Here is a 27,006-nt window from a genome sequence, read left to right as displayed (position 1 = left end):
TTACTAAGTTTATGTACTATGCAATATAAATAATAAGCTCGAAGTTGCCACAAAATTATATGCAGAAACAGTATTCATAACATTCAAGACAGTGCCACTGACAATTCAGTGCAACATAATGTCTGTTCTGTAGTTAATTAATACATATATTCTTTACAAAAATAAATCAATTTTGGTGAAATCAAGGATGACAGGATATGGCTTTAACCAAGTGGATGTAAGCCTCTCCTATCACTTATGACCAAAGACGACACAACAGCCCCTAAACTGAGTATATACCTGTTACTTCCACCCCACAATGCCTAAAAGGGGTTGCAAGCACTGGCAAGCTTAGCCTGGCATGTCATGCTTGTATCTGAGTGATCACTTTCTCTCTCCTGTCTGGCCTCTCTCTGATTGGTCAGAAGTGAATTGCTGCTAGTTAAGCAGTTGCTGCTTATACCCCTCTTTGCTGCTTATACTCCTCATTGCTACACTTACATTGGTATACAAAAGTAATAGGATTCTGGCTGCTGTTTTTTTAAGCTAAATTTCAACAGTTTTATGGTGCTAGTGGTAATATCAATTTCTTCATTTTCTTATATTTATTGGGTGTTTTCTAAAGCACATTCTGTAAGCAATGTATAAAATCAAATGAAATACAGAATTATAATAATAAAACAATTATCAATACGATATAAAATATATTTTATTGTTTATTGAAAACAACATTTAGCAGCTAACAATAAGAACCAAAAACGACATGAAATAATTTGTACTATTGATATATTTTGATGTAATAATTACATATATCATGTATGATCATGTATTCTATGTATTTTACAGACTCCTAACTTTTGTAAACTGTGCAGAAGACTTTGTAGAAATGCATATTATATGGAGAGAAAATTGGATTAAATAAAGCTAACATGGCCACAATTTATGACACTTGTCCTGTTGAAATGAACAGAAGTTGTGCAAGGTATTGTATTCTTTGTTTAGTTCAATGGTATTTGTGCAACAGGAATGCAGTTCCTTTTAAACTGTTATAAATGATTTCAACATTTATATCCATGCATATACTTTATGTACATCTCTGTCCTCTTTTTGGGGATGCATAAATGGCCACCCTGCTTCTCTCTTACTCCAGTGCCCCTAATGGTGCCCAAAATCTGATGACCTCGTCCCTTCATCTCATGCTATGGCTGCCTCCTTATCTGGAATAAAATAATCTGCACTTCAGTAGAGGAGGGTCAGTCTGATTGCCAGATTTGCAGCCAGAAGGAGCACCAAAACACCCTAGAATCCAGATCTGCGCAGTGATTCTGTTGTAGCATTGATTTGTGTCTTGTTACTCACAGTCATCAGCCCTCCAACGAGATCACTAGTATGAGGATCTTCATCTTTGGTTCCTAGCTGAGGTGAGTAAAGTTCTGTTGTTCGCAGGATTTCCAAAACCCTATCCAAAGCCTCTGCTACAGTTACAGGACTGTTCTCTTGAGCAGAATTGATTATGTTAATGACCTATAGAGGCAGAGAGAAAAATAATATGCAACAAAACCAAAATAAAACATGTGTTTGATTTCATATCATTACAGATCTACATGAAAATGTTAGGTCTTAACATACAAACTGCCTGTAAACAGAATAATCTCAATGTATTGCTAATGCCTAAGTGCCCACGCTACTTCTTTCTTTTCAAGAGAATGTCTTTTCGAAGACATTTGGAAGAAGAGTAAGACAACAATGGCCTAGAACCAACACAATCCTTGTGCAGCATCAATATTTTCCATCCCTGCACTTGCCCTGTGGCACCAGAAACCAGATCCAGAGCTTTGAGGGTATATTTGGAAGGAGTTGCCTGGTAGAGAGGAATTGCATCTCTCCTACTTTAGCATGCAGAAACATGCTGTTGGATGGATCAGCCCTATAATGAATAACTAAAACTACTTATTATTATAGGGAATAGATGTGTTTAATATTTCATTTTCCATTCCATTTTCAGTAGCAGTTAAATAGTCGTAAAGCAAAAACTCAACCCCATAGCCCAACTGATTGCAAATTTCCTATATGATTAAAATTGGAATATGTAACATTTCCATTAATTACTTGTCGATGTTTGCAGTTTATAAAGCATTAGTTACTATTTTAGAAAAACATAGTTTTTCTTGTAAGTTTCCACACATGCATTTAGAAGCAATTTTTAGAAACCTGTGAAACAACAGAGAACATTTATTTGAGCATTTATATGAGCTCAGGTCAAAAACTGGGTAGTCTTAACACATTAAGTCCAAGTACTCATCTTCCAAAGTACTCATCTTCCACACTACAACTAAAGTGAGAATGTATCACAAGATATCTGACTGTCCTGATAAACTTGGTTGATTCAGCTTCTTTCAGAAGATGGCTGATATCTGAAATTACACTGGAAGGTTTCTGGGTCTTACCTTTGTGATGGGAGCCTCTATTGTCATGGAGTGGATTCTTGCCATTGATGAATACCGACGATTCTGCAAACTTGGGGCTGCCATTAAAATATATGCATGCATTTCATTTACTTAATATTTTTTAGTTATTTATATGCCTCATTTCTCCCTACAGGGGACCCAAGGCAGCTCACAATAAACTATATAATAATCACAAATTTTAAAATACCACAAAAACTATACTAAAAACAACTAAATATTTATCAGTATTAAAACCACAATTAAAACAATTTTAAAACATTTTTAAAAGCTTTAAAAATCTCTAAATTCAAATTTAAAAAACATTCCTGAGTCTCCCACTTATTGCTTAAAGGACCGCTTGTAAAGGCAGGTTTTTGCCTGAAACAGAAGGACAAGAGGGATGGGGCTGACCCTAGTTTCTCAGGGCAACACATTCCAAAGCTTGGGAGCAGCCACAGGGAAAGCTCTCTCTTTTTAACAATAATAGACAGAAAGTTGCATTCTCAGTATTTCTTTGTTTTATACAAGTCGGCCCATGTAAAAAGTTATGCTGCAATGGATTAAACATTATTTGCCAACAACTGATAGTGATGCTTTTCAGCTCCATATATTTCCCATTTATTTAAAATGATACCACTTCCTCTTCCTGCTACTCAACAGTGAAAGCAGTTGGAAGTTGGATGCACTAAAATCTTTATTGTAAATCCTGCAATAAAACTGGGGAAACAAATAAAAATGCCACCCTCTCAAGTCTTCAATAGTAAGAAAGATTGTTTGCATTGTTCTTACCATCGCTGCTTCGAGAGGCTATTGATTTGGCATCAGTGGATTCTTTCTTCCTGTTTTTGCATCTGAAGGTATGAGATTCTATAAATATTACCCAAAAAAAATTTTATGGTCAACATTTATTTCACAGCCATATTTTTTCCTTTGTTAAGAGTGAAAAATCTTAATTTATATCTCATTTGCAGATAAAGACCAATATACTATTGCCTAAATATGGAAGCATAATGTAAGCATTGCCCATCTCACTCTGGCAGGTGTCCTATTGCAAGATTGGCCACACACCTATTTGCACAATGGGAAGCCTCTTGGAATTGTGAGGTGAGGGAGGAGACAACTATCCAAATGTTCATCTTCCCCAAATTCATGCAACCAAATACTAGCCAAAGAAATTCAGAAACATTCTGTGATCCACCGAAATACAGAAAAGAACAGATATCCTTTAATTTCTTGTTTTATCTGTGTTACCACATTACCATATGCTAATCTTGATTTAATATGAGGTATCCTGGTAAACCTCCAGAAGGAAAAACTAGAAATCAATTAAAACCGTGTGCTATAGCTATCACAAAACCAACAGAATGACTAAATGCAAAGAAGGGGAGAGCTCTTATAATGTTAATAACTGACTTAAAGGGAGGGGGGGGGGAATCCTCTTGTGATGGAGCTGACCTATCCTTGGCATCTGGTCATTTTATAAATCAGAAGATTGTTGGCCATCAAGGTTGTTCCATATATAAACTAATTCCTGAATTTTCCATACTATCATATGGCGCTCATGACTGGACCATGATGGGGTATCCTGTCCTAAAATTTTGGAGTGAAGATTTCTCCCTGCTGAAACCACAAATCGCTCTTCATGCCATGAGCCTAGCAGTATGTTCCCGAATTTCCATGCTACGAATCTTCTCTTTTGCTCTACTCAAAGAGCACACAGTCAAGCAATCAAGAAAGTCTTCTCCATGGCAGCCTATAACAGCTTTCCAAGCAAAGACTTTCCAAGGAACTGGGCTGATCCATGTAATAAATTGATTTCAAACTTCATATAACTGGCAGAGCTACTGCCACATACAAGATTTTCTCACTTGCCTCCATGGGACTGTTTTAATGTATATCACATCCTTCAGATTGACAGCTGGCCTACTTTTATATTCTCAAATGATGCTGTATGAAAAAAGATAATTTTCTAACCTGACTGAAGCTGGTTTCCCATACACTTTTCATCATGATGGGTCTTGTAATTCTTGTGCATGTTTAAAAAGGGAAAAAAGACACATGATTTTCTAAACCTTAATGTAGGGACAGGCAGAAAATTGATCAAGATTTACTGGTAGATATCTGGGTGATACACAATAAATGAGAATGCATTTCTAATCATTTGACAACAGCAAGAACACAAAGCCTTTTCCACATCCCAAAAAAGATGCTGAAATCCAGGAGCCCTAGAAGGAAATACAAGCAGATCTGTATGTGGAAAAAAAAAATTATTTGAGGTCCAATTCTGTGACTGGAAACAGATTCCAAGACTGACCACTTGCTCAGACGTGCCTTCCTCCACAATTCTATGTCTATCTTCTTGAGCTACTATTTTTCTCTTTATATCTTAAGTCAGCATGCAGACTAACAATTGCAAACATCAATCCTCCGCCCCCAATTTTTGTAACATCATGCCTGACAAAGAGGGTTTTTTTGTCAAAAGCTCACACAGAAAATGTTCTGCCTTTTTGTTAGCCTAATAAAGATACATCATCAGAACATGGATTTTGTACTTTGCAATGTAATCCCATTGGTGGAAGGAAAAAATTGTGACCTGGAAGCCTATACAGTCGTGCCCTGCTGGAAGATTACCCATATAATGACGAATCCGCTTCACGATGATGTTTTTGTGATCGCTTTAAATGGTTTTTTTGCTGTGCGATGATCGGTTCCCTGCTTTGGGAACCGATTTTTGCTTTGTGACGATCAGCAAACAGCTGATTGTCTGGTTTCAAAATGGCCGCCAGCTGGAGAAAATGGCCCCCCTGCTGTTTTCTAGGACAGATTCCTCGCTTTACAGGCACCGAAAATGGCCGCCGTATGAAGGATCTTCGCTGGACAAGCAGGTATTCAGCCCACTGGAACGCACTGAACGGTTTTCAATGCGTTTCAATGGGTTTTATTTCATTTGACAACGTTTTCGCTCTACAGTGATTTCGCTGGAACGAATTAACATTGTCAAGTGAGGCACTACTGTAGTCTGCCTACTGCTGCCTTATCCATATAGACAACTTTTACAGTATTAATGGTATATTTATGTATACACCTATGATTCTGGTTTTAGCTGTAAATAGTTGAGCTCACTATGTGGTCAAAGACAGAGGTGTCTTCCCCTTCTGTTAGTTTACGTATTCTATGTCATGTGAAAGAGTTTAAATTTCACCAGCAAAATCTGGTTCAATACATAATATTTTGACTATCATTCACTCTACCAAGATCAAAACATTCAAATCTTCTGCAGTAGAACCAATGTAGCAGACACTATGGAGAAATCCACCCTTGAAACAAACATCTTGCTTGATACCTTAAGTTACATATTACCAGTTTGATTTTTAAAATCACTCTGACTTAGCATATATATTTTTATATGCTCTAACTCTGTGACAAAAGCCAGCCTGTTAATGCAGAGGTGAAAAGCAGCTGTTTCACTACAAGAAAACACATACCTGTTTGTTGCTATCATTACTGCAGCAGAGTTTCTTGATAGACACAAAATGTCGGATTTTCCTACCAGATTAAACCAAGAATCCACTGTTACCAACTACAATAATTATAGTACACATGGTGACTATGCTAATTTGTTGTAAAAAAAATTTGCAAAGAAAAAACTTCCCTCTGGGTAGTTTATTGGAAATCATAAAATTAGTTTTAGTTTAATTTACAGTGCTTACCTGTTGAAATATGCTAATAATACTCATATTTTTCATTTGAAATAATTATCCTGAGAGGTGACGACTTTCTTAAGGCACACTGTGGGTCAAACTATATGTGATTTTAAGTTTCATGACTGTCAGCTGAATCTTACATACCCAGTAGGAAAATGCACCGTGACTGTTTATTTCTCTTTTAGAATTCTAAGGAGCACTCTGAGCATTTTCCTCTGTTATGTATAGATATGTGAAGTTGCACTGCACAGCAAGGAAATGTTATACTCCATTCAGTAGTATTCTGACAACATGTAAAGATCTGACCACGATTCTTCTAAGTTCATATTAACTGCTTGCATACAAGTATATGTATATTTATGTTTCTGTGTGTACATGTGTTATACACATGTATGCATGCCCACGCTTTACTGGATTCTGTGTATCTATATATGCTCAAATAACAGGAAAAAAACTGTCGCTATACTTACCCTCCTTGGCCAGTGACAGGTGTTATTTTCACATGCTGCTGAATACTGTCCCCTGATTTTTTCCGTGCATAATAAACTCCTTGCCATTCCTATACAAATTAAGTGAAAGAAACTCAAAAAGAAACCCACAATCTTCTCTGTCACAATTAAAAATGTATAGTGAACACCAATTTCTGTTGCTGATTTACTGGAGGAACAATCATGGGTATATTCCTCTTGTGGAAGGAAACCACCTCAGTATTCATCTTCCTGTATTGTGAAATTAACCATTTTGATATCCTCTTTGGTTTCCTGGCTCTGGTCTAAAGAACCATCATGCAGGACTGATTCATCATATAGAAACTTAAAAAACACTGTCAGGGAATGTGAGCAGCATTCAGCACTGGACAGCAGAATCCAGCAGTCATGAGAAGGGATGATATCCTATTCCCACTGCAGTCCCCCATGGATATCAAGCACCAAGAAGCTAGTTTTCCAATATCTGAAAGGGCTAAAAGGGGGATTAGGGGAAAGGAAGGGGGTTCCATAGTGTTGGTGCTGCCTTAGCAGTATCACATGGATTTAGTCTTGTCCTATATGCAACTGCCCTCCACATTTAAGATCAAGTGTGGATGGCCCATCAATGCCAAGTGAGACTGCTGGCACTACCCACCAGCTTGGATGGCCAACGTAGGTCAAAACAAACATTTCTACAAGGATTGCACACATGTATACTTTCTCATGAGTATACTAAGGGGAGGTAAAATCTAGCATACCTCTAAAACAGATGTTCATGCACTTAGAATTAAGAAATAGGGTTTTGAGTAGGAAAATGTGGTCCTCTTTATGTTTCTCAACTACAATTCCCATCACTCCTCAAAACTGCCCATTTTAATTGTTAGGAATTGGAATTCAGAAACATTTGGAGGGCTTCAGGTTCCCTTCATACCCATCTATCCAAAAGAATATTTTAGCAGTTAATGCTCAGGTAAGAAAACAAGATCATCCACATCTTCTAACTCCCTCCCACAGAGTCATAGCCCTACTGGCCCATTTTCACCAACGATGCTTAAGTTAAGAAGGATTTCTGTTTATTATTTGTAATCTATCAAAAAGAAAAGAGAGGGGGACTAATTCATTAATTTTTTTGCACTATTGGAAATTCAGCATTAAAATGTAAACGAAGCTCAATTCGTCACTTACCTTTCCTCTTTTTATGCATGTGTTGATTGTGTCCAGTAGATCCACACGGTTTTTATCACTTTTAGGAAGTTCAGTAAGCTCCTTTCCTATAAGCTCTCCCCTTTGATAGCCCATCATCTGCTCAAAGGCTGGGTTGACATACTACAAATAAAATAATTAAACAGGGTGAAGGACTCCAGTAGAGTTTGAACTTAAAGAATACACTCAGTGTAACCATTAAGCACATTTCTTTTGTAGAAAATCATCTTCAAAAGAAAGCCCATACGTAAACGCCATTGAAACCATCTTAGAACTGCAGTGCTGCAAAGGACTCTTTGGATCATCACCCAGCCCCTATCAAAGAGGCACTGTGGGGGAACTGAACTCCCAACCTCTGGCTTCCCAGCCAGATACCTAAGGTGTAATAAGTTGGTTAATAAATGGCATTCTATTTATCGTTTTTCGTTTTCCAGTGCTTCTGCAGGGAGAACGCATCAACCCCAAGAAAGGCAGAAAGAAAGCCCTGGTTCCTGCAAATAGGTTAATTTCTGGCTTGCAAGTCAGAGATCAAATGGAGAATGTGGGTTGGGTACGCCCAAGGAGCAGCTATGATTCACCTTTACCCACAGTGTAATGCCCACAGAGAAGAAAGAAACATGTCTTTGACATACCTGAATGACATGATGTTCACTAGTAATTTCAACAGCTTCATGACAATGTTCTAGTGCTGTGAACACTGAATTGCAAGCTCTAAATAAGCATACAGAACAAGGTCATGTTAGTGGACAAACTATACATAAAATGATGGAAAATACAAAGCTTTCTATAAAAATATCATCTGTGCAGATGCTTGTTTCTTGACTATCTCATATACTGTTAAACTGTGACATACAGGATAAATCGTGTTGCTTAGCATAGAAAATTTCAACTAGAACAGGCCCATTAAATTGATGGAAATTATGGAGAAGTTAACTCACCAAATACCTATTGATTCAATTGGACCACTCTAGTTATAGCTTACTATGTGCAACAACAGGATTTCAGCCGTACAATGATTCTACTAACAAAATACCCTTTAAACACAAGGACACAATACATACCAATTGTGCATAATGATACCCCACTTATTGCCTGCCTCATATGCAGGACAATAACATCCCTCATTCACAACCAGTAAGAAATTTGTGTGACACGCCTGGATGCCATTTTTGAGCTTTTGCTCAGTTTGCATCTTTATAATTTCATCAAAGCTTTTCGCTTAACAAATAATGCATCTCTGTGACAGTATGAGATTCAAGTATGAACAAGAAGTCTGAAATATGTATTCATATGATTCAGGTAGATATCATGAGGAAACCACTAAGTACTTAAGCTTCTCCTGCTATTTATTCTTTCAAATGGCTGCTGAGGCCATTTCAATGCCTCTCCACTTCTGCCTTCAGACAGGTTTCGTAACCATAAGTAAACTTGGCCAAATAAAAATAGCTGGAGCAACATTAATAAATGAAGCAGGGGTTACAGGACAGTCATCTACAGTGGACCCTCTACTTAAGGAATTAATCCGTATTGGAATGGTGGCTGCAAGTCGAAAAGTCTGTAAGTCGAATCTCCATTGACCTACAATGCACTGAAAACCGATTAATCCCATAACCAGTGGTTTTTATTCTATTTTTATTCCATTTTGGTTTTTTTCTGGTCTGTAAGTCGATTCTCCGGCTGCAAGTCGAATCTAAATTTTGCAGCCAGAGAAGTCTGTAATTCGAAAAGTCTGTAAGTCGAGCCGTCTGTAAGTCGAGGGTCCACTGAATAGTTCCACTCATTCTTCATTCCCATTAGAAGGACTGAGGGTTTGGAAAAGCGGTGCTGATATTGGGATTCTGGTAATTCCAGTCCAAAAAAGTAACTTTTCCAAGCTCTTATAATGGGACATGTTGGTTTGAGTATGTGCATTCATAAAGATGAAGTCTAGTTTTACTCACAGATACAGTGGGACCCTCATATCCACTGAGGATTGGTTCCAAGCTCCCGTGGATAAAGTGTGGATAATAGCGAACACCAGACATGGAAGCTTCGTATTCATATCCTGGGGGATACAAACATGAAGCTCGGCACCACAGATCCCATGGCAGTCCATTCCTGCCCCCCAGAACCAGCCCAGTCCACTCATCAGGCTCCTTACAGCGTGCACGTCCAACAGCAGCAACATCACGCCAATTGTGGAAGTAGTCCCTCCGGTGCTGCCCTGCCTCTCTCCACAGCCGATTGCTCCAGCAAGTCTCCCTGCTCAGCTGCTGAGCAGTTGGCTGAGGGGGAGAAGTGAGGCAGTACCAGCAGGATTACTTCCATGTCTAGTGAACGCTATATGTACAACATGGTATAAGGGGGAAAAAAAACAGAAATATTATTTTCATATACATTACCAGAACTGGTCATTAGAGGGGGCCAGATGCCATGCTGTATATTCCGCACTAGCAAGTATTCATAGCATGGTCTCTGGCACCCTCTAGTGGTCCATTTTAGTAATATATGTGAAAATAGTTTTTCTGGATTTATTTATTTTTCTTTTAATATTTTCAGGCCATGGATAAATGAAACTGTGCATCCAGCAGATATGGGGGACCTACTGTATTTGTTAAGAAAAAAAATCTCTTCTTAGGTGCATAAGTTCTTGTTAAAAATGAGGGTATAACAGAAAAATGGGATATACAGAGTGCACATGAGGCATGAAGCAAAAACAGCAAACTGAGGTAAAGCAAAGTGTGCTGCTTATATACTGCCCCATAGTGCTTCAAGCACTCTCTGGGCAGTTTACAAGTTAATTATGCAGGTGACACATTGCCCCCCAGCAAGCTGGATACTCATTTTACTGATCTCAGAAGGATAGAAAGCTGAGTCAACCTTGAGCTGGCTACCTAGGATTGAATCCCATGTGGTGAGCACAGTTTTAGCTGCAGTACAGCAGTTTAACCACTGTGCCATGAGGCTCTTCGAGTTAAGCCACAGTTTGCTTCTCAACAGGATGCCTCTTGTATATCCCTTATTCTGGAAAGATGGCTACTTATTTACTCATATTCCTTAAATCCTGGAACTAGTCTTGTTTGGCTATGACAGCTTTAATTCCAGCTTCAGATCTCCAAAAAGCTAGCATGTGAGTATAAGCTTGAGGTCAATACATAACCTCCACAGAGAAATGTGTGTACAGTCACCCCAATAAAGTATAATGGGTCTGGCACGCCCATTAAGGAGATACAATGATTTTTACATACCGCAGTTTGAACTGTGATCGTACCTCACCATATTCTATTTGAATCAGCTCATTATAACAAGCAATGATACTGCTGTTCTCAAAGTATCTCTGGGAAGAAAAATAAAACAGGAGTATTTGTAACTGCCTATTGTAACTAACTAATAAAGTTAAATTACTATATTATGCTTATGACTATGACTATAAGTGTATTGAGCTATCTTATATAAGTTCAAAACATCCTCTACTCTTTTCGTCGTCCACATTGTGATAATAAACATGCCAGAAGGAAATCAGGTGGTTTCAAGACTGTTGATACCATTGTTATACTAAGAATAAAATAATGTAATTTCATGATAATATTAACAGTTAACCTACATTCATAATTATCCAAGAGGCACAGGAGGTTGTTAATATTATGATGAGGAAAGGGATAATACTTCACTGTTCCGGGAATGCATTATATTTACATACTGGGCATGTAGGAGATGAGGTTCCCTCCCACTAGAGCTTGGAAACATTTCATTTTTGCAATATGTTGGCTAAGGGACTCTGAGTCTTGTATCTCCTTCTGCCCCCCTTGGGCATCCAGCACAGAAACCACTCCACTGCCAGCTGCTATGTTTCTATGTGAGACATACTGCTGGCGAATCTTCTGTACTTCCAACACAGAAACTTGGTGGGGCTGGCAGCGCTAACCTGCTTAGCCTCTGTGCTAGATGTACAGGATGGAACTGTTTGTGATCTGTGGGTCTTGCTGGTAAGAACTTGGGCTATTCAGCAGTTCAGGATAGACTGAGGAATCTGTAATACAGTGGTGCCTCGCTTAACGGGTGCTCCGTTTATCGATGAAATCGCTTAGCAACAACTTTTTTGGAGTATTTTTGTGCTTCGTTTAACGATGGTCCCTATGGGCGATATTCGCTTAGCGATGGTTGGGACCATGCTTCGCATAGCGATTAAATTTTGGGTCCCCTGTTTCGCTTAATGATGGTTTAAACAGCCTCATGTTTGCTGTTTTTTAAATGTTTTTCTGTTATTTATAAAGTTAAAGTTTACTGTTTAAAATGTTTGAAATCATAAAGTGCATTTAATAAACCCTTTATTAACCAAATTTGACTTTGTTCTGACTTTTTTAAATTTGTTGTTGTATTTTCCCCCCCTTGAGATGCATTGAATAGGTTTGGGGAACCGCGTTTCGTTTAGCGATGTTTCCTATGGCGATTTTCGCTTAAGGATGGCAATTCGTTCCTATTGGAACGGATTATCCAGTTTTCAATGCATTTCAATGGGAAACCGTGTTTCGCTTAGTGATGAAATCGCTTAGCAGCGATTTTTCGGAATGAATTAACATTGCTAAGCGAGGCACCACTGTATAATGAATGAAACAAAAACAAATAAAATGCAGTTAGTTGCGTCCGTGGTCTTGCAAAGCTGTGCTCCTGTGCTGCTTCTAACAGAAAAGATTCTACTTTTCAAGGTGTCATTCTGCTTGCCAACAAAGTCTCAGCTTCTGAATTAATAAAATGATCAATTGAGATAAAATATTCTAGCAGTAATTGTCTATTTCTCTAATATGCTTCCAATTCATACTACTTTCCCAATAATTCCTTATATTTCTTTTTATTGTGTCATGTTTAGATGACTATCATTGGGTTGAGTACCGTATTTTTCCATGTATAAAATGACACTTTTCCCTTAAATAACTAGACAAAAAATTGAGGGTTCTTTCATACGCGGAAGGCAGCCACTTTCCCTTGCCTTTTGTGAATCCACGGAGCTTAGCGAAAAGGAAGGGAAGACTCCCTTCAGGTAAAGGCTGCACGATCGCAGCCCTTTGATCCTGAAGCCCTTTCATGGCTGCTTTATCCACTTCCTAAGCCCCGTGAGGCTTTAGCAGCCATGAAAAGGCTTCAGGATCAAAGGGCTGTGATCATGCAGCCTTTACCTAAAGCCTGTAAGGGAGCCTTTCCTTCCTTTTTCCTAAGCCCCGTGGCTTCGCAAAAGGCAAGGAAAAGCGGCAGTCAAAAGAGTCCTTTGATCCCTGCTTTTCCCTTCCTTTTGCTAAGCTCCATGGCTTAACAAAAGGAAGGGGAAAGCAGGGATCAAATTTTCTAATTTGGGGTTAGAAAAGGGGGGGTCATTTTATAAACGGAAAAATACGGTAATTGCCCTTCATAAAACCTGGTGTGGTGTATTGTTCAACTTCCTCATTTTATCCATTTCACTAATTTGGGAGGACTGCCTTCACAGCATATCACACTACGGTAGACAGAAGCCAGTTTTTTCATTAAGTGTAATGTTACTTTCCAAGACTACAAGGATAAATGCTCATCCTTTTGCCCTAGTCTCAGGAACACAGTTAATGCAAGACAGCCAACGTTCAAGGTGAAGGCACTTGTAAGCCCACTGACAATGCCAAGTACAAGCACGGAATTGAGAAAAAGAAGTTAGACTGCACAAGAACCAAAATAAACTTGGTATCCACTAGACCCCGTTCTGTTTCCATTAGTGAAACTGTTAATTGCGCTGACATATTGCCTGCGAACTGGACATCTGAAAAAGAAATCTTCTAAGAGCTAACACACACTTTGATGCTGACCTCAGCAGAGGATACTTTTCTGATGTTACTTGCCCTGCACAAGAACAAACGGCTCTGAGGTCAGCAAACAAACCTTTGAAAAAACTTCAAAGGCTCCCGCCAAAAGAAAAACAACACCAAGTACATACCACACAGCCTTCTCCTTTCTCTGCTCCTCTGAAAAGAAGTGATTTAGTCCCCTAAATTTTAGCCTCATGTTTTTTCAGGGTTTTTTTAAACATTCTTTTTTAATGTACTGGTACTTAGCATTTCTTAAGCTTTGTGCTTTAAAACTATGCTAACATCCTTTAAAGGTACATCATCACAGCCAGTGCAGTGTTAAAATGGTTAGAGAAACAAACTAAGGAATCTATCCGTAGGACTAAGGAGACATAGATTCAAATCCTGACTCAACTATTGGGCCAGTCATAGTCTTCCTCATTCATTTAGTATGAACTATTTCACATGGCTTTGTACCCATCTTGAACTCCTAGGGGGTGGTGAATATAACTGTAACAGAAAACAAGTAAATACGTGACATGTCATTTGTGCTCCAATCCCAGCATGTAAATTTTATTCTCTTTTTTTCCTGGAGCCTGCTGATTGCTTGCTTGCTTGCTACCTTCTGAAGAATCACTTAGAATAATTTAATATTCATCACGTAACACCTGAGGATTAGAAAGGTCTTGAACAGATATAACAGTATGCTTGGGGTATGTACACTGAAAAATACCATTGGAATTCCACTGCATAACATCAGGATCATAGTCTTTGATAATAACTATGCAGCCAGTTCTAACTCCACAATTGGTCTTATAAGTCATGCAGGCTGGTGTGAGACCAGCTGCAGCAGAAGTTTCTGCTTACCCAATCCGCAAAGACTGTACTGACACATTAATTTATCCAGTCCCTAAAATAAAAGTCATACAAATGTGCTTGTAATTAAATTGCTGCTCCTGACTGTAGGAAGAATAATATGGCACTTCTGTTTCATAGCTACCATGGCATCCTACAGAAGGGCAAGTAAAGATTTTTGGTTTATGGTGAGCAGGGGAAGAGTGATGAAAAAGACCTTTGCGTACTCTTTGTAAACAGCCTTTGATTGTCAGAGAAAAAGGATGCTATTTTAGTACCATGAAAAGGTATTTAGGAAGTCTCTTTCTTTTCAGGCAGACTTGTAGTAAATAAGTGGCTGCTGAAGACATATTTTAATGGAAGAGTTCTATTCTTTATCATCATCTTTTTAAATGGTTTTATGCAAGAGTTCGATTTTGTAGTAGGCTCCATTTTTTACACACTGTCATTTATTATATTTGTAGCTCTTTAATATTTGTTTTTTAAAATATTTTCCAAGCTGCCTTGGCTCCATTTTTTCAGGAGAAAGGAAGGAAGGAAGGAAGGAAGGAAGGAAGGAAGGAAGGAAGGAAGGAAGGAAGGAAGGAAGGAAGGAAGAAAGGAAGGAAGAAAGAAAGAAAGAAAGAAAGAAAGAAAGAAAGAAAGAAAGAAAGAAAGAAAGAAAGAAAGAAAGAAAGAAAGAAAGAAAGAAAGAAAGAAAGAAAGAAAGAAAGAAAGTCAACCAGTCTGTCAGTCTCCACCAGGGAGCCTTGGGCACGAGGGCAACACCCTTGCATAGCAGGGGACCTGATTAATCCTGCTCATCACCACTGGTGGCAGGAGGTCTTCACATAATCGATGAATGTTGTGGTGAGCACTGATAATCGCATTTTCCAAAGTGTCCCCAGCTTCACTTAAAAATAACAGTTGTATATATGGACTAGCAAGTATTGCTTGGAAGTCAGGCCTGTGATGAGATGGGTTTTTGAGTTAAAATCTTTTAAGGCATATGGGTTTTGTAATTATGAAGTGAGCCAGAGAGGTTCCATTTTGTTTCTTTGTATATAATATCTGTGCTATGCTGACAAGTTGTTTTCTAGGCGAGCAGAGAGCATGTTATTCTGAAGGCCTGAGAAGGACTCTGTGTGATAAGATAGATGGAAATTGTTGTGACTCTTTGAGAAACCACCGTAACCCAAATAACATCTGCTGGGTATGAGAAAGAATTCATGTGATGTAACAGGACTGTTTGCCTAGTAACGAACTCTGATTGGATGACATCGTGGGAAGGTGCATTAGGCCCTTGCCAGTTACTCTTGAAAAAGGAACTTTTTACCTATGGACTTTGTCTTTCCAAGACCGACCTTTCAGTGATTCGTGACCTACATTTCAGCCATTTGGGACTTACCCTGATGTCTTGAGAGAGAGTGTGGTGGCCTACCTACATGGACTGGTTTCTATGCTTTGCTGGATTACTTTTGGTCTTATGGGATTTTTCCTAAGGACTGTGCATGGACTATTTTCTATGGACTGTTCTATGGAATATTCCTTATGGACTTCTTGTCTTGGAATACTCCATATGGACTATGCTCTTGTAATTTTGTAAGGACTATGGTATATTTACTGGATTTTTCTTTTCTAAGGACTATGGGACATATAATGGATTTTTACTTTTGTTTAGGGATTTCTATTCTATAGGATCACTGAGGACTATAGCCTTGTTATGACCTACATGGATTATTTTTGTGTTTTGTAAGATTTTTGAACTCTTTTATATTTTTCATGTTTTCTTTGCCTCACTACATCTGTGTAACTAAACAGCACAATGCTAGATTATTTGTTTTGGTTTAATTTGGCTTAGTAATATGCTTTTTCTTTAATAAAATAAAGATTATAAAACTCATCTGGTTTCCTGAACAGTACACTTGTCATAGGGTCAACTGAGAGTGCTGCCTCGGCCTAGCTTACTTAGAGTCCTGTCAGTGGTGCAAGTTAAGTCTAAGGACTACAAAGCCCACTTGACCTTTTCACAGTAATATCTGAGAGTACCAGGGTGTTCTTATGTGGGCAGACTTGTGAGAAGGAGTGTTGTAGCATGGCTGGCTGAATTGGACTCTTTCAGCCCATTTTAGCATGTGCAAACTCCTGATTGCTCTCTGTCCAAGCGTACACGTGTGTTTTCGAACCCGTGTTCGTCACAAGGCCTACCAATACCAATGGCAGTTATATTTACTACATAAACGTTCTTTGAATTCATATTCTGTTTCTATCTGCTTGTGCCCTGAACAAGCAGCAACCCAGGAGATAACCAGTGAAGCACAGAAAGTGCCTGTGCTACCTGCAAAATATATTTCTTGATATATTGATCCTTTTTCTGTAACCTGTCAACAAAAACCAGCCATAATACACAATCTATTGATGGCAGGGAAACATTCAATGAAATCCTGTCTGAAGAAGTTGATTGCCATTATTGTTGCATGGATGACAGGTCCACAAATATGTAGGACAGACAAGGAAGCAAACAGACTTTGCACTAAAAGCACTGATTGGAGGAATCATATTAATCAAAGATGCAGACATACAATATATCACAGAAGTGAGTACACCCCCTCACATTTCATAAACACTTTAGTATATCTTTTCATGTGACAACACTGAAGAAATGACACTTGGCTACAACATAAAGCAGTGAGTATACAGCTTGTATAACACTGTAAATATGTTGTCCCCTCAAAATAATGCAACACAGCCATTAATGTTTAAACCGTTGGCAACAAAAGTGAGTACACCTCTAAGTGACAATGTCCAAATTGGGTCCAAGTAGCTGTTTTCCCTCCCTGGTGTCATGAGACCCATTAGTGTCACAAGTCTCAGGTGTGAAGGGGGAGCAAGTGTTATCGCTCTCACTCTCTCAGACTGGTCACTGGAAGTTCCACATGGGACCTCATGGTTATCTGAGGATCTGAAAAAACAAATTGTTGCTCTACATAAGGATGGCCTGGGCTATAAGAAGATTGCAAAACCCTGAAACTGAGCTGCAGCAGGGTGGCCAAGACCATACAGTGGTTTAACAGGACAGGTTCCACTCAGAACAGGCCTTGCCATGGTCAACCAAAGTAGTCAAGTCTCCATGCTCAGAGTGATATCCAGAGGTTGGCTTTGGGAAATAGACGTATGAGTGGTGCCAACATTGCTGCAGAGGTTGAAGGGGTGGGGGGTCAGCCTGTCAGTGCTCAGACCATACACCACACACTGCATCAAATTGGTCTCCAGGGCTTTCATCCCAGAAGGAAGCCTCTTCTAAAGATGATGCACAAGAAAGCCCGTATACGATTTGCTGCAGACAAGCAGACTAAGGACATGGATTTCTGGAACTATGTCCCGTGGTCTGGTGAGACCAAGATAAACTTCATTGGTTCAGATGGTGTCAAGCGTGTGTAGTGGCAACCAGGTGAGGAGTACAAAGACAGTCAAGCATAGTAGTGGGAGTGTCATGGTCTGGGGCTGCACAACTGCTGCCAGCACTGGGGAGCTACAGTTCATTGAGGGAACCATAAATGCCAACATGTACTGTGACATCCTGAAGCAGAGCATGATCCCCTTCCTTTGGAGACTAAGCTGCAGGGCAGTATTCTAACATGGTAATGACCCCAAACACACCTCCACAATGACCACTGCCTTGCTAAAGAAGCTGAGGGTAAAGGCGATGGATTGGCCAAGCACGTCTCCAAACCTAAACCCTATTGAGTATCTGTGAGGCATCCTGAAATGGAAGGTGGAGGTGTGCAAGGCCTCTGACATCCACCAGCTCTGTGATGTCATCATGGAGGAGTGGAAGAGGACTCCAGTGGCAACCTGTGAAGCTCTGGTGAACTCTATGCCCAAGAGGGTTAAGGCAATTCTGGAAAATAATGGTGGCCACACAAAATATTGACAGTTTGTGCCCAATTTGGACATTGTTACTTAGGGGTGTACTCACTTTTGTTGCCAGCGGTTTAGACATTAATAGGTGTGTGTTGCATTATTTTGAGGGGACAGCACATTTACACTGTTATACAAGCTGTACACCCACTGCTTTACATTGTAGCCAAATGTCATTTCTTCAGTGTTGTTACATGAAAAGATATACTAAAATATTTATGAAATGTGAAGGGGTGTACTCCTGTGATATACTGTAGCAGAGATAATTCACAAAACTAAACAGATCTGCCTATATGTGAGCTTCTTATAGATGTCCTACAGTTTATTTGGTTATACTGTATGTTTGATTTATTCCCACCCTTCCCAAAATGTAGGACTGAAGTTAGCAAGAACTGCCTGTTTGATAAGGATAACCTCCTTAGAAACTATTTATTATGTCAGCATGTGAGCCAGTTCTGCCATTAGATATGGGAAGATTAACAACCTCAGTTAGCAAAAGTCAGAGGACAGTCCCTTTGCTGCTCTCATGAGCTGTTCCTTTCTGTTGGAAGACAAAACTCTTTAAACCTGTCCTGGCTTCCCTGAATGAGCCTGTTGCCTCAGGAACAGTAGAGAACATTCTCCCATAAGCAGTGCTGAGGTAAGATTCAGATGCCAGACCATTCATCTTTGTTATGTGAACTGGAGAGATGATACTATTTTGTTCTTGGGCAAAGTCTCTTGGGCTGGTTCTGGTTACAGCACAACTTCCATATGTGAGTTTCTAGTAACACAACAAACGTAGAATCAATTGCAAACTGCCTGCTTGTTGGTGTTATATTAAGTTGCTAGCTTCAGACGGTCAAAAGTAAAAAAGATACACTGAGCCTACAAGGAAGCACATCATTTTTGTGAATCCATCCCAAATCATCTCATTATCAACAAGCTTTCTAAAACTGGCATAGTCTGGATACAGTAAGGTAAAGGTAAAGGTTCCCCTTGACAATTTTTGTCCAGTCGTGTTCGACTCTAGGGGGCGGTGCTCATCCCCGTTTCCAAGCCATAGAGCCAGCGTTTGTTCGAAGACAATCTTCCGTGGTCACATGGCCAGTGCGACTTAGACATGGAACACCGTTACCTTCCCACCAAGGTGGTCCCTATTTATCTACTTGCATTTGCATGCTTTCGAACTGCTAGGTTGACGGGAGCTGGGACAAGAGACGGGCGCTCACTCCATCGCGTGGATTCCATCTTACGACTGCTGGTCTTCTGACCTTGTAGCACAGGCTTCTGCGGTTTAGCCTGCAGCGCCACCACGTCCCTATCTGGATACAGTGGTAACATATAAATATCACACTCAGCTCAGTTTAATGAGCTGCAGCAAATACGAGGTCCACACACTTCTCCCTCCCTTCTTCTTGCAAATTACTGGAGGAACTGTTTTACTTAACTACAATTTTTCATGTTGCCTGGACTGACAAGCTAATAGTTAAAGTTAAGTATGACGATTTCTGTGCAGGCCATCTTCAGTCCTCATTTTTTGAAACCAGATTGCATAAACTAAACGTATTTAAGATGAACGAAAGATGCATTTCTAGATGGCAAAGAGATATCTAATCAAAAATAGATGTGACAGCTTCCAAACTCTCCTCCTGGCAACACAGTGAGAAGAGAGCAGATGCATAGGCATCTGAGACACGTTATAGCTCTTTTTGGCTCCTTCCCGTTGTATTAAATTATGACTTCAGCCAGTCCTGGTGCAGTTATGATAATTAAGGTAAGTGAACAAGTTAGAATCAAAAATCAGTTTGATCCTGGCTTGTTTGAAATAACCACATCTTAAAGTTCTCCACTCTGGGGGGAGGGGATTAAAATCAGTAGAAAAAATGGGACGAGAAGTTAGAGGATGGTCCAGATTTTGGTCAGAAAGATGTCCACCTTTGGGTAGTGTGGACGGCATATAAATTAAATAAATAAATAAATAAAAGAAAGGTTATTTGAAATACTCTCTGAAAAGGATTGAACTGGAAAAATATCACCTGAGAACACATTCCAAAGATACACTGAAGGCGAATGTTCCCCTCCCGATTCCCAAACCAAGTTCCATTTTACTACAGCTTGAAACTAATCAGTTCCTTCTGAGAACAAAGGCATAATCAAGTAACATGAGTAAAACAATACAGTATAAAGTCACTTTATTGCTAACAAGTGTCAATTGTTACTGGCAAAATTTAGTTTGTAATGGACCTTCAGTGGCATTTTGAAATGTTCTTTTTTCCTATTCTTATGCCATTCTTCTACCAACCCTAAGGCTGTCTCAAAAAATATACATACCTGTATAAAGAAAAGGGATGAAAAAGCAACCGCCCAGTAAGCTATCTTAAAATACTGTAAAAAAATCAATGTAATAAACAATAAACAATTTATTTCTTCAACATTATAATGTTGAAATGGGATTGAATTATTTCTTAGAAGTAATTTTCCAAGCTCTGCATTTAGTGTCCACAGAAGGATCCTGGTGTAATTAGTTCTACAGTCCCCTTCTGACCTGCACCATCAAGCACAGAGGTCCAAGCAATTACAGATGATAAGTATGAGTCTATTTAGTACAGATGTTTTGTATGAAACAGTATCTTATTACCTAAACATGGTCCAGAAGGGCAATTATGAAAGCATCCACCCTCCAGCAGGAGTTTGGGTACAGTATGTTGCGAGATCAGTCATGCAACTGGTCATATACATAGGAAACCTGCCAGAGTGAAGAGGGGGATGCTTACAGGACATGGTTGCCCTTCTGCTTGGCTTTACTGGCTAACTTTTCTTTGCATTTGTCACATTAAATCATGCCCAGGCTTGCACAAAGGTATTTCGAGTACCACTTCCTGAAATACTAGCCAGCAATGGTCTACAATAATTTTTCCACACCTTCTCTGCTTACTACTCAAGGCATTTTAAATGGAAATGCAGAGAATCAGGCAAAGTCTTGCAACCGAATGTGTCACAAATGTGTTGAATACATGAAGAATTAATCACTTCAAGAAAATAAGACCTGAAGACCAATAAATCAATTTCGCATCATATAAAGAACAACTTAGAAAAACATTTACATACTCTGTTGAAACCTGCATGGAGAAGGGGGAGAACGGAAGCTTCTTCTTCACCAGGAGACCTACAGAAATGCAGAATATAATGTCACTTGAGAGATCTGTCAAATTCTGGTATATCAGTGCAAAAGACATACATAATTCATATATGGTAGTGAGAAGTCAGTCAGTTTCACTTTCTCACAAGCTAAAATTTTAAAACCTTAAATTCTTTCCATACCCCCAAATGAGGAATTTTGTGAAAGCCAGTTTTTTTTAAAATGAACTGAACTTAAATGCAGCTCCATATTAATCAAACAAAGTAAACAGGTACACCTTTCCCAGACTGGATCATTTTGTACCTACCTGACACGTAAGTGTTACTGATGTGAAGCGGCTCGGGAAAATATTAGGTGGCAATCCTAACTTGGCATTAAAATGATTCAATCTGCTTTTAGGGACTCAAAATTTTGAGCCTACACAAGATGAATCTGCACATTTGTTTTTCAATCTCAGGTTCTTTCCATCTCTAAATATGAAGAAAACTGTGGATGCTGGTAATTACCAAAAACAAACTGAAGCCACCCCTACTTACAAATTAGAGAAAAACAAAGCATAAAAGATGCAGCTGCTAATATCAGTTCTCTAGATGTAGATTCTCCTTGTTTCTTTAAATGTATGAGCTTGGCAAGACTGAAAAATCTAGGCTGAATAGTGCATGTCGGTTAGAGAGTTCAACATCACAGCTTTTACAAGTCTAGGAGCTTTGCTATATTATAAGTTGCCATTTTTCTTTGGTCTGAGTGCAAAACTCCTGCAATCCCCTTTTCAGTGACATACTGGCTGGGATGATGGAAATCATAATCCAATAAACCAATATATTTGTGGGCAACAGTGTTCTACGTGCTAGGAAATTTTGGGTGTGGGGAAAACGTCTATAGAATAATGAGAAATGAATTAATTTTAAAAATTCATAGATCAATGGTAAAATGAGCAGAAGAGACTTTATTCTGTATTACTTTATATTAACTTGAGATTACTTCACTCTCTGTAAAAAAATGCATGTTAGCTATAAATGTGTTAAGTTATTACCGTGTGAGTTTTGGTGTAATTTTTCAGCAGCAAATTGCTTCTAGTTAAGAAGCTGGAGTAGGTATTTGCTTTTATATACCTGTGGTGTGACTCAGTGGCTAAAACTGTGTTGCTTACAGTAGCAAATTGCACCAGAGTAGGCACACTGAATTGATTTGGTGATTCAACTCTTCCATAGGTTCCATTGATTCAAACTGCCCTACTGCATTTGCAACTTACTACACTAGAGTAAGCTGTAAGCACAGTAGGTCCACTGGAAATCATGGATGTTGACTCAACAAATTCCCACTGTTTCAATGGGCCTACTCTTGTACAATTTACTGCACAGAACAATAAGATTTCAGCCAGTGTGAGGCAGCAAATACCTACACAGTGTAAATTCTCAATGGGATTTCAATCATTATGATGATATTTAACACTACTTGAGTTGTTTATGAAAAACTGAAGCTTGGACTACACAAAAAAATTTGCATTGTAATGGAAACTCATTCCATAAAAGAGCAGTTTTATGAGTGCTACTATTAAAGATAAGATTTAATACTAGTTGTGCTGGCCACATGAGCTCGAAAACTGTCTTCGGACAAACGCTGGCTCTATGGCTTGGAAACGGAGATGAGCACCGCACCCTAGAGTCGGACACGACTGGACTTAATGTCAACGGGAACCTTTACCTTTACCTAATAATGATCTAAGAAGCTAGCTGGATAGCTCAGTGGTTTAGCTATGTGGCTGCAGAGCCAGACGCTGGGAGTTTGATTCCCCACTGGGCCTTCTTTGAATAGAGCCAGCCTGTATGGCTTTGGGCAAGTTGCACAATCCCAGGGCATCCCCAAAAGAGAATGGTAAACCACTGCTGAGTATTTTCAACCTGGAGAACCCTGAAAAGAGTCATTATAAGTCAGAAGTGACTTGATGTACATGATTATTATTATTAATAATATTGGCCTATTTAAAGAAATCGGCAAAATGTGTTTTTTTAAAAATACTTACTTCTGTGGAACAACAGCTAATATTACAGTATATTCAGCAGGTTTTGTAGCACGGATTGACCTGAAATTAGGATATTCAATGTCATTTCTGATGAAACAGTTTTCAACAACAGAAATTAATTAAACAATATAATTTAACAAATAAATAGGTTCCTGAATGTCAGCAGAACTGCCTATACAACCATACTGTTGTTGTCTTTACATCTGTAATTCCTGTTGAAAAGAAATCACACTCCTGAAAACAAAACACTCTCTCTTCAGCAGTAAGAATTACAGCAGAGGAAAAATAAATGAAGTTATGGCATTCTGTAGTGAGTCCTAGAATAAATCAAGCCTGAACGATCTCTGGAGAGGAAAATGACAAAACTGAAACTGTCATAGTTTGATCATATCATGAGAAGGCAAGATTCTCTGGAAGAGTCAGTAATTCTAGGGAAAGTTGAACACAGCAGGAAAAGAGGAAGACAAATGATGAAATGGATTGAGTCCATAAAAAAAATCCTTGAGTTTACAAAAGCTAAGCAGGGCTGTTAAGGACACAACATTTCCGAGATAACTCATTCATAGAGTTGCCATAAGTCAGAGTTGACTTGGTATTCTCTGTGTATCAGTCCATATGGGGCCATGTATCCTCTGGGCAGCACAGAGGGCTTTGGTGTCTATCTGAAAAATGGCACCTATAAATGATCACTTATGCTTACATGTGAACTTTATTTTTACAAAAGAATTCTGGTGGCACCTTAAAGACTAACAGATCTATTTCCATGTGGGTTTTTGTGGATTACAGTTAACTTCACACACAAGCATGTATTGAGAAGTACCGTATTTTTCGCACCATAAGACGCACGTTTTTCCCACAAAACAGGGGGGTGGAAAGTCTGTGCGTCTTATGGAGCGAAGAAAACAGATTATATTTTCCTGTTTTCTTCTCCTAAAAAATTGGTGCGTCTTATGGAAAGGTGCGTCTTATGGAGCGAAAAATACGGTATATGATGAGGCTGAATACATGGGCTGTCTAGCCTGCAGTTATAGACAGCGATCAGATGACATCTTTGCTAGAGCACTGTAGCCCACTCCCCGAGTCTTCCTACCCTCACCCTTCTGCTCGCTGTCAAGGGGCTTCTACTTTTCTGCTGTGAATAAGACTGCTCTGGTTTGGATTGGTGCCATTTGCTGGAAATGATTTAAAGCAAGCCTTCCTCTTTCAATTTGCCAATATCGTGAAGTGGCTTAAATAAGCAAACCACTTCAGCATATTGGCAAATTAATTACTTCCCCTGCTCAGCAGAGGGCAGAGGAAGAGAAATTTGTTTTGACTGTATGTAGATTATTGCTAATAATTTCTAACAGTTATATATGTGTATATATAATCTTTTCTTTGCCTCATCTTAAAGGGCTCGTTGAGAAACCACCCACAGTTGAATCTATGGCAATGGTCTTGACCACAGGCAGTTTTTTGAATAAACCTTTAAGAGAAGCAAAGGGAAGACTGTATGTAGACTATCACTGCTGCACTTCATCAGTTATATAATTAAAAAAAACTTTGCCTTGCTTAATGTGCTAGTTGAGAAACTGCCCACTCTCTGCCAATATCATGAAGTAGACCATTTATTAAGCTTCATGACACTGGCAAGAACTGGTTCCATTTGAATGGTTAGTCTTGATTAAACTGTTCTAATCAAGCCCAACCATTACCGTCGCCCCCCCCTCTAGCTTGTTCCCTGCTGCTAGCATAGCTGAAACCTGAAATTCACAAATGCCAATGGGGAAATAAATGTGACACCTTTTAATGTGCCACAACTTGTTTGTTTGTTTATCATATTTGGTTAACATGGCTACTTATTTGAAAACATCATTTCTACAAATATCTTTATGAATGGATTCAGAAGGACCCCATACTACCACAAACATAGTGCTATACTAGCTAAGCCAGATCTTTGTTCGATAATTTATAATTTTTTTATTCTTAGCAATCAAAGAAAAATACTGTTTTGGATTTGTAGAGAACCATCTCTCGTTTTCAAACCCACTTTTAGGCCTTTTACTCTTATTGTCACAAGCTAAGCCATGCATTTTCTATCAAAGAAACCATCAGGCTGAAAGTCTGGGCTGACATATCTAAGTGCTCATTCATACAAAAACTCCCATCTTCCCCACATAAAACCACCTTATAAAACCACCTTTTGGAATACAGAGACTTGTTTTGCATGAAAGAAAACACAAACTGTGTGACACCTCATAACTGCACGCTAACATGGCGCAGCCTAAGTGCAGATTTACCACCACGGTTAGAAGAGGCGTATGGAAAAGTTTTTAATTTCAGCTATAACTTACAGAATCTGTCATCTAACTAGGTGATTCTGGACATTATAGTCCAAAGAAGTAACTTTTTCACATTCTAGTTAAAAGTAAGATGAACATTGTAACAATGCATAATAATTTTTCTGTTCACTCATATGAAACACGATAATTAATTACCTACAGATGGCTGCTGCATCAAGATATCTGGAATTTCTGTGATCTATGACAATTATTTCATGGTGTTTGTCAAGAAAGCATTCAAGTGCTGACTCTGGTGTCCGAGCAATGTTACACCGATATCCAGCTCTCTCACAAGCCCACCAAAATCCATCACTCTGTTTGTCTTCTTTTGCAAATAGCAATAACACCTATAAAATACAAAAGACAGTCTAACTTCATATCCACTTTGTACACAACAGACTTTAACCGAACTCCATTTAATGTCAAAATATTACAAAGCCGGTTTTTAAAACAAGCATAATATACTACTTGGATTATATATTTATTTATACAGAACCAGAAAGTAGAGTGCATTCCTATATAGAGACAGAAATTTGTACTAGTGAGCAACCAGCCTGCTATTAGTGTATTGTGGGGACAACACAGCTGGACCCATTCCACTACTGGTAATGTCCTTATTGAAAAAGATGTTGTCATATTCAGGTGGATCTGTAGTGCTGCCACCTATTCTACTAGGCAAAACATGAACAATGATGCCTGGACAGGATGTGATATTTTGGTGTGTATTCTGCTTCCATGTGATGTCCCCCAGACACCAGGAAAGGATGCTGCCAGATTGGGGTCAAATGCCTCTATGTATCTTCTACATTGATCTACTTATCCAAAGGCCAAGACAAGAGTGAGCGCTGCTATTTGTCAAAGAGACAGATAGAACTGTATATTGATACGGCTAATCATTCATGTTTCTAATGAGAACTCTTTCAGAAAGGAAAGGATTTGTCAGCATTATAACATTTATGACCAGTTTCCAAATGATACAAGCAACAGCAAGTCATCAGATTACTCTGTTTTGTAACCAAAAGAAATTAGTAATAACAATCTATCACTAACTTTTGTAGATTAATGCAGAGGAAAAGAAAAACTGCCTTAAAATAAATACAATCAAATGTATACAATAAAACGGGGGGAAAGTTCCTTGTTTATAGTCTCAAAGATACCAAGAAACATTCAAATGAACCAGCTGCATTTCCTGTATCATAA

General features: G+C 38.9%; 1 protein-coding gene across 2 annotated transcripts in view; it reads right to left on the bottom strand.

Annotated features, from left to right (window-relative positions):
* The window catches only part of PDE8B (phosphodiesterase 8B), a 66,834-nt gene that overhangs the window by 18,398 nt on the left and 21,430 nt on the right, over nt 1–27,006 (bottom strand). For both annotated transcript variants that reach the window (XM_072992672.2, XM_072992673.2), the window contains exons 3-14: nt 25,963–26,153; nt 23,486–23,545; nt 21,432–21,489; nt 11,028–11,116; nt 8,433–8,511; nt 7,783–7,923; nt 6,601–6,689; nt 5,912–5,972; nt 4,401–4,452; nt 3,216–3,293; nt 2,427–2,503; nt 1,339–1,503 (exon numbers count right to left, since the gene is read on the bottom strand). In XM_072992672.2, coding sequence (XP_072848773.2) covers nt 1,339–1,503; nt 2,427–2,503; nt 3,216–3,293; nt 4,401–4,452; nt 5,912–5,972; nt 6,601–6,689; nt 7,783–7,923; nt 8,433–8,511; nt 11,028–11,116; nt 21,432–21,489; nt 23,486–23,545; nt 25,963–26,153 — 1,140 coding nt within the window. The remainder of the gene's footprint in view (nt 1–1,338; nt 1,504–2,426; nt 2,504–3,215; nt 3,294–4,400; nt 4,453–5,911; nt 5,973–6,600; nt 6,690–7,782; nt 7,924–8,432; nt 8,512–11,027; nt 11,117–21,431; nt 21,490–23,485; nt 23,546–25,962; nt 26,154–27,006) is intronic.

Source organism: Pogona vitticeps, chromosome 2, assembly GCF_051106095.1.
Source record: "Pogona vitticeps strain Pit_001003342236 chromosome 2, PviZW2.1, whole genome shotgun sequence".
NCBI classification, from domain to species: Eukaryota; Metazoa; Chordata; class Lepidosauria; order Squamata; family Agamidae; genus Pogona; species Pogona vitticeps.
This window is presented reverse-complemented; position numbering and strand designations above follow the sequence as displayed.